The sequence below is a fragment of the Bos javanicus genome, chromosome X (assembly GCF_032452875.1).
Source record: "Bos javanicus breed banteng chromosome X, ARS-OSU_banteng_1.0, whole genome shotgun sequence".
NCBI classification, from domain to species: domain Eukaryota; kingdom Metazoa; phylum Chordata; class Mammalia; order Artiodactyla; family Bovidae; genus Bos; species Bos javanicus.
In genome coordinates this window covers 80,200,105-80,208,006 of record NC_083897.1, presented here as the reverse complement: position 1 = coordinate 80,208,006, position 7,902 = coordinate 80,200,105, and the positions used below count along the sequence as shown (strand labels likewise).

Genomic DNA, 7,902 nt, shown 5'->3' with positions numbered 1-7,902 from the left:
TTTTTTCCAAGAATGCTCCCAACCAGCCCCTGTCATCAACCTTGAATAGGACGGTGTTCCTGTGGTCTTAGGGCACTGAGACTAGGTACTTGGGCTCCTAAAGTAGGAATTCAGTGAGTAGCATTCCCCACCACACCCTCAGCCTCCCAGTCTTTCCCTTTCCTCCCATCCAACCAAGTTCCCTCCCAGCTATCCACCGACAACCTCATCATGGGTTTCATAATTGTTAAAAGAACATTGGACCGTGCCACACCCATTTAGACCTCAATGAAGAACACCTCCAGTAGGCCTGTCTCTTTGCAAGTAACTTTTATTTTTATTTACAACAGAATTGGTGGCTTTATTCCTCCATCTTTAGGAACAATTGGCATCAGCTGCCAGATGGAAAGTCTGCCGTGAAGTCAAACTCATTCTGCCCCAGCCACAGCTCCGGAAGCTCATTGGCCCGGTCCAGTCCCAGTTCCACCACCAGCGACATCAGCACCTCTTCATCCACCGGGTCTGAATCGATGATGGCAGGGCTCTGGGCACCGGCAGAAGGAGAGAGTGATCCCGCCCCCCCGGCCTGAGCCCCAAAGCCCCAGTTTGGCAGGGGCTCTGCCTCTCCGGGTTGGCCCGGAGTGGCAGCGGCCATCCCATGATACTGGCTATTTAGTTTCTGCAGCTGCATACTGGCCAGCAGGTGAGGGGCGGGGTGCAGGTTGAAGGGTGGGGGTTTAGTGGGAGGGGTGGCAGTAGGAGAGCTTATTGGAGATGGAGATCCCGAGGAACTAGTGGGAGCCCCACTGGCCTTGGTTCCATTCGAGGCTACCCCGGGGTAGTGCAGGATGGCCACCGCTTTGCGATCTTTCACCCCCAGGTTAGAGTAGGCCAGAGAGTTCATCTCTGGGTTGGCATTCTAGAAGACAGAGAAAGGCACAGCATGGTACCCCTGCTCTACATTTTGTTCCTCACCATTCATCAGGCCTCAGAAGTGTTTCGTCAGGGGCTAGTGGTGGGGAGGTAGCAAGAAGGCCCCCTAGAAAGGTAGGCTCCTTTCCTAGTTCAAGTTGGGCTCAAGTATTCTTTTGCCACTGTGGCTCCAAGCACTGTGTTCAGGTCTAAGTCTTCATTCTGGACACCCACCATCTTAAAGGAGTTCACTGCTTTCATCTCCTCTCGACTCTACCTTCAGCTCACCATTCTACAAAAGGGGTCTCATTTTCCCCCTCTGCTCAGTCTCACTTTAATCCATTGAGACAATGGAGTGATCTTTTCCAATTCTGCTTCTCTCTCTGCCATCTTTCAATACCCCTAGTGGGTTCCAAGTGACCATATTTAGGAAGAAGCCATTTTCATTCTCCCCTGAGAAAGCTCTGCTGTCTCCAGTCTACTAAAGGACACCAGATACCACAGCCAGGAGGACCTACCACGTGGCCCCAGACCACGTCATCTTTCCCACTCCAGTGTCTCCATCTGTAAAATGGCAAAAGTTACCTCCTTCACAGGTGAGGTGCCACCCTTGACATCAAGTGCAGGCCTCGACATAGTTGGCATTTCAGAGTCTTGGCAGAAGTTGGATAAATTGGTGGGAGGTGATGCTGCCAGCTGGAGCTGTTGTGCTGTATGTGAAGGAGAAGTGGTAATAAGGGCAAAGGCTTTATTGACCAAGAAAGTAATAGCAAAGCCGGATGCTGGGCCATTCCACACAGCTACAAGGCAAGGATGGTGATGGGTTAGAGCCAAGACCAGAGACTACCTGAGCAAAGGATCTCTGCTGGAACTTTTGCCTGAGGTGGGAAAGGTGCTTGATTTGGCCAGGTGCTGCCTGGACAGCCAGCTACCCACATCGCCAAGAGAGGACACACTTGACTATTTCCTCATGCAAGTGATGTCCATGCCACCAGTGCAGGGGGCACTCTTTCTGATTCCAAGGACAATAATGTCCCTGAGTACATAGCACACTCTCTCAACTGGCCACTGGCACTCAGGCCAGAGAGCTGTGGACTCCATTGGAACTGGGAGAAAGTGGGAAGGAGTCAGGGTGAGGACGACTAAAAAGCTGGTGGCTGCTACACAGAGAAAGAAGAGGTCCCCACAGCAAATGTCATGAGGTCCAAAGTTCTGCCTTAGGCATGGTTTTGTGTGAGAGAATGGGGCTGATTATGGTAGTCTGGGGGTTCTGAAGCAGCCAGAGAGCAGCTAGGGATGTCTCAAGTTCCTCCACACTGCAAGTCCCCTCCAAGACAGCCCTGGTGACACTTGGCTTTCCCAGGACACCTGCTCTGAGCCCAGCCACACTCATTTGTAGTGGCAGGTAGATATAATTCTTCCCAGAGGGAAACTGAGGCACAGAGGTTCCATGGATTTCCCATCAGGTGGTGGTGGCTCTGGGAGTAGGATCCAGCACTCCTGTGCCCACATGCCTCATGTGACCACTGGCCAAGATATCATACCTAGAATGATTCAAATGGCTTCTGAAGAAATTATCCCCTAGTTCAAATGCCAAAGGAATAAGATAAGGAGATGAGGGGAAAAGAATCTCCCCAAACCAGAAAATATTTTTAAAAAATCTCTAAAAACTCTTGTTATTTTCCGAGAAGCTTTTTTTTTTTTTTAAGCCCCATATATTCTAGCCTTTATGATGAATTAGAGATGTAAAATTTTACATTTATACATGTCTCTTGGCCCAAAGAATCTTCAGGATCTTAAAGAGTCTATAATCTTTCCAGCAAGGTTAGAGTTCTCTGTGACACTTCCCTCCCCTCGGTGGTCATTAAGAAACTGCTCAGACACTTCTAGAAAGTGGCCACTTACTACCTCTCTCATCTTTGCATCACTTACTGGTAGGGGAAGGAGGCAAGAAAAATAGAAAAAGGAAGAAGGGGGAGAAACATGAGAAAACAATCAGTTGCTGGGTCCATCACCACTGCTTGATTGGAGTCCTGTTTCTTCTGTGAGGCAACCCGAAAATATTTCAAGCCAGTGACCACAAGACAAGGAATCTAATTCATGTCGTCTTCAAGAGCCCTGCACCTTCACTATCAAGCAATTTTCATGTCCTAAGAAAAATGTCTGGGGGGGGGGGTGGCTGTCCATCTTTTCTTGTGTATATCCAGCTTTTCTTCTTTCTTTATGCTACCCGTTACCTGAACCATATATAAGCGGGGAAAAAAACCCACAGGCAGCAAAAACAAAAGGAAACAGAAGTGGGGGTGGGGGGAGAAAGAAGAAAAACAGAGAGAGAGAAGGAGAAAAAAAGTATGTTCCTGGGGAAGACCATTTTACCACGTCTCCCCCTTCAGGCTGTTGCACTCCCTTAGGCAGGACGTTGTTTCCTTTCAGATCTGTTGCCTCCCATCGCCGCCTTCCCCTCCACCAGCCCTGACCCTCGACCTGGGTCTACGCTCGGTAGGTGCTCAGTAAGTATTGTTGAATCCGTTTAAAGAGGCAACCACATTTCGATCGGAATCCTTACCCTTGCTTCCCCGACTTTCTGTCTCCCCTCTGCCACCCAGCCAATTCGAAGACAAAACTTGGCAGCGAGGAAACGTCCCAGCTCACTCTCCAAGCCGCGAGCTGACCGCTGCGAAACGGCTGCGAGAGGCGGCTGGGCAACCCAGAGCAACAAGTGCCTCCTCGCCCGCCGGTGCCTCGCTGGCCCCGGCCACCAGTTCCCGGTCCCGCCGCCCGCTCTTCGTCACAGTTTCCCGTGGGCCAGAAGCCCCCTCCCGCCTAGATGGGGATGGGAAAGGGAGAGGAAGAAGAGAGAGGGCTAGAGACAGGTAGGGGGGGGGGGCGCGTCTTTGACCTGTTGGGGGACCAAAAGTTAAAATGGCACCAACTGGATGGCTCCATTTCGATTGCTATTTTCTCACTCAGGAGAAATTTAAAAATCCAAACTACTGCGACTTGATTTGGATGCGATCTAACCAGGCTAGTCAATTTCACCACCTGAAAACTAAAGGCCCGCTGCTTGCGGACAGCTTGGCCGCCCTCCTCGCCACATCCCAGGTGGAGCCGCGGGAGCTGAGGGCGGCCGGGAGCATCCCCCGCACTGTGGGGAGCGAGCACCCGGGCCACCAGGGCCCCGAGCGTCAGTTCCCGCGAGTGCCGTATCAGGAACCGATAGTGGAGACGGGATGGACAGGCGGGGTCTCGGCCTCGCTGGCGAGTTTGGGGCCCCGCAGTGCTGCCGCGCGCGGAGATGCACTCCGGCGGCGCGGGCTGCGGCCACTCCCGCGCCTCACCAACACATGAGCGCCGGCTGAGCACCCGACGGGGCCGCGGGCTGAGCCTACCCCCGAGCCAAGTCGCCTGTGGTCAGTGCTATCACTCAGCTACGAGAATAGTGAGAGAGGTTCGGTAACTTGCCCAAGGTCACAGCGCTAGAAAGTGGCGAGCCGGGATTCGCAGCCAGATCTGTCTTCCTCCAAGTCCTGAGCTCGCTGAGGCTGGGACTCCGTGAGCGGCCCAGCCCAGCCACTGGCATTTATAGGCAGAGGGGTGTGTGCGTGTGGGGGCGTGTGTGGGGGCGTGAGTGTGGGGGAGAGCAGAGGTCGACTGGGCAGTAAAGGCAAGTTGCCCGAATTCGCTAACTTCCATCCCTCAATTCCGCTGAACTCGGCCGGAAAAGCCCCTCTCGCCTTCAGCCCCTGAAGGAAACCTGAGCTTTGTGCAGCCCTAGAGCCGGAGCGTCCAGATGCGGTCCGGGCGATTAGCAAAGTCGGTGGAAGCCAAGCCGGAGAAAGCGCGGGCGCGGGGAGAAAAGGTGCTGCTGTCTCCCGGGGAGAAGCGGGCGCTCGGCCCGGCTGGCCGGCAGACGCGCGCGCTGGCGAGCGAACCGGCACGCTGGCTGGAGGGCGGGCGGGTGGCGGCCCCTCCGCTCCCAGCAGAGCAGCTTCCAAACAGAAAAGAAGTCCCCCAGAGCCCCACAGCCAGCCGGGCCCCCGCTCTCTCCCCGCGCCCCCTCAGCTGGAGTCCCCGGCCCCGCCGCCCAGCCCAGCGCCCTGCCGGGCGGCCCGGCTTACCTCCGCGAAGCCGCCTGCCCTGGAGAGAGGGAAGCGCGGAGCCCGGTGAGCCGCGGGCGCAGCGGCGGAGCCCCCAGCCCCTAGCACGCACGCCGCCACCGCCGCCGCGAGCCGGTCGCGCTCAGTGCCACCCGACCCCGGGGAGCCTGGGAAAAGCCCGCACCGCCACGCCGCGCCGCGCCGCCGCCGCACCGCACCGTGCCGCGCCAAGCAGCCCCAGCCAGCGCCCGTGCCCGCCCGCCTGCCCGCCCGCAGCTTCGGCGCCTGACTCCGGGGCGGTGGCGGCCACCGCGCTCCCTTCCCGGCGCGAGGGAACCGGCTCTCAAGCCCCCATTGCTGCCCGGAGAGCCCTGACGCACACGCACACGGCAGCAGGCTGGCCTCGGCTAGGAATCCCAGGAAGGACAGACCCTTTCCCCCCCTTTTCTCTCTCCCCCCAATTTCCACGTCTTTATAACCGGCTCAGGGCATTATTAGCACATGTCCTGGCTCGTGGGCGAGTTGGTGGCAAAATCTGAACTGGATACTCACCCAAGGGCCAGAGCGGGTGCTGCGCCTTCTTCAGCCCTTTTTTTCCCCCTCGCCAGAAACTACCCCTCGCCGGCTGTCTGTGGGCGGGCAGCCGGGCGGAGCGAGCCTCCTCTCGGCAGCTCAGCGGTGCCCCTTCTGCAGCTATGCCGCTGGGACCATTTTATAGCGGCGGCTGGCGTGTGTGGCCCTTTAAAGGCGCTCGAGCTGGTGCAGTCACAGCGGATCGTGTGAAAGCGAAGGGCCGGCTGGGGAACGGAGTCCGAGCGGCCCCGCGGGTCTGCCGGCGCCGGGGACCGATCACGGCTCCCGGGGTGCAGCTGGCGGGCCCAGGCCGTGGTCGCCCCGAGCCCCGAGCCCCCGGCCGACGCCTGCGTTTCTAAAGCAGGAGGGGGCCCGGGCCCGGGGCACAATCTCTCCCCACCGCCCTGCATGGACTTGCCCAATAAATTCCACTTAGTAATTTCGCTGAGGCGAGGGAGAGCTGTTAGTATCTGTTTTCTGACCTATATATAGAGGGTGGTCAGAGCGGGCTTCAGGGGGTTTGAAAGGAGAGTTATGGGCTCAGGAAATGACCCGGGGGAAGGGGACACACACGGGACGGGGCCCAAGCAGCACAATTTGGGTTTTGCGCAGGGCTTTCTAGGAGCCTGTCTGCCCGCTTTGGGCTGCACCATCTCCCTGGTTGAAGGGCTGAGGCTGAGGGGTCCCTTTCCCCTTAAAGTCGCCAGATTCCAGACAGAGCTTCATTGAAGCTGGCTGGCAGCAGTGATTTATTTTCCTCGAAGATCTGAGCTGGGATCAGTTTCAAGGGATTCTCTCCTGTGGGCTGAAGGAGGCTGGCAGGTTGCTTCGTGGCGATGGGTCAAGGATCGTGGGGCCAGGTACTGCTCACAAGGCACAGCCAAAAGGCCCAGAACAGAACACAGAGTAGGAAGAGCTTGCCTGGGGGCTCGCAGGGATTCCTCTTGCCTTCCCAGTATGCCAGGTTACTTTATGATCATTATATAATCATTCCCAAGTAAAAAGAACAACATTTTCTATTAGGAGCACATCTTTCTTGGGTTGGGATGTTATCTTACAAATCTTTTCGTTTAAGAGGTTCCAGTCTTCTCCTTCATTTTAGTTCGTGTTTCTCTCGCCTCTTACAGGAAGGTTACCAGGATTATTACCCTTCTAACCGAACTCCCCCCCTTCCCCTTTTTGGCCCCTTTCAGCAACAACTACTCCATTTACAGTGTTTATAAAACATGCTCCTTTTTAAAAGTCCTGATGTTAAGAAAAAAGGGGGGAGGGAATGTCATGAAGTCGTTTTCACTATGTATGTGTTCTGTCTTCTTAATTGGATTTGAAGACCTAAAGGTCTTTTCCTTTCCTTTTCTTTTTCTTTTTTTCTTTAGTACCCCAAAGTGCCCTGCATTTGCTCTTTGAACAAAGTTCTGTTTGTTGATGGCTGACCGGCTCACTGACGTAAAGATGGGGAGCAAACAGAGGGACAGATCAAGGCCCTTCTTTGGCGCCTGGAGGAAGCGGGGCGAGTGCTCTGGACGCCAGGTAAACTCATTCCCCAACCCCCAAGGCTACCATGCCTGTCTCCCTTCCCCTCACCCTGAGTCAACTCAAACCCCAGTAACAACCGCATCCCACACACCATCGTCTCACTTTCTCGCGTTGCACAAAGATCTTAGGTCGCGCCCAGTTTCTTTCTGATCAAAGGCGGCATCTGTCGGGACCCTAAAACCCTATGAAGTTTGCTTGTGAAATACACCCTCAAGCTATCTTGGTATTTGCCTGGCGTAAGCGACCCCGGGCTTTCGAATTGTGTTTTGCTAATTGGACCTCCAACCTACCCTTCACCTCAGTTCCTGCTCGGGAGCGAGTCTGGAAACCGCGGCAGCGTCTCCGCGGCAGGCTCCGGATCCGGGAGGTTCTGGATCCGCCCTCCATCTATTGGATGGCTCCCAGGTCAATTGTTAGAAAGAGGCATATGTTCATCTCGGCTTCTGGAGTGTCTCCGGAGCAGTTGCTCAATAGCCAGCCCCCTCCCCCATCCGGACCATTGAAGGGCAGAAAAAGGAGCGCCCTCCGCCACATTTCTCTATGCCCACATGCCAGAAAGGGTCTCCCCACTGGTGACTTCCTGTCATCTCCGCTGTCTACCTCCTGGGGAGCAGGATAGAAAAGGGTTTCGAGTACTCAGCTTTGGAGCACAAAAGCCACCCCTTTCCTTTAGGAGGGTACATGGAAGGGGAGGTTAGTTGCAGAGGCCGGGAGAGAGCAAAGGAGACGTTTGCATTTCTCTGCAAATATGTCCTGGATCACTGATTTCCCAGTCGGCTCCAGACGAGCTCAGAGCTCTCCGCTG

General features: G+C 55.6%; 1 protein-coding gene across 7 annotated transcripts; it reads right to left on the bottom strand.

Moving 5' to 3' along the window:
* Positions 1-294: 294 nt before the first annotated feature.
* Positions 295-5,624, bottom strand: CITED1 (Cbp/p300 interacting transactivator with Glu/Asp rich carboxy-terminal domain 1). Of its 7 annotated transcripts, none has more exons than XM_061409718.1 (4): positions 5,375-5,456; positions 5,010-5,028; positions 1,477-1,601; positions 295-898 (listed from the first exon to the last, which is right to left on the bottom strand). In XM_061409718.1, the coding sequence occupies exons 3-4, from the start codon at positions 1,534-1,536 to the stop codon at positions 371-373; spliced, it is 588 nt and encodes a 195-aa protein (XP_061265702.1). In that variant the 5' UTR covers positions 1,537-1,601; positions 5,010-5,028; positions 5,375-5,456; the 3' UTR covers positions 295-370. The 7 variants fall into 7 exon arrangements, with proteins under 7 accessions (XP_061265702.1, XP_061265701.1, XP_061265699.1 ...); XM_061409717.1 differs by having other exon boundaries at positions 5,369-5,437; XM_061409715.1 differs by lacking the exons at positions 5,010-5,028; positions 5,375-5,456 and adding an exon at positions 5,541-5,624.
* Between the last annotated feature and the right edge of the window lie 2,278 nt (positions 5,625-7,902).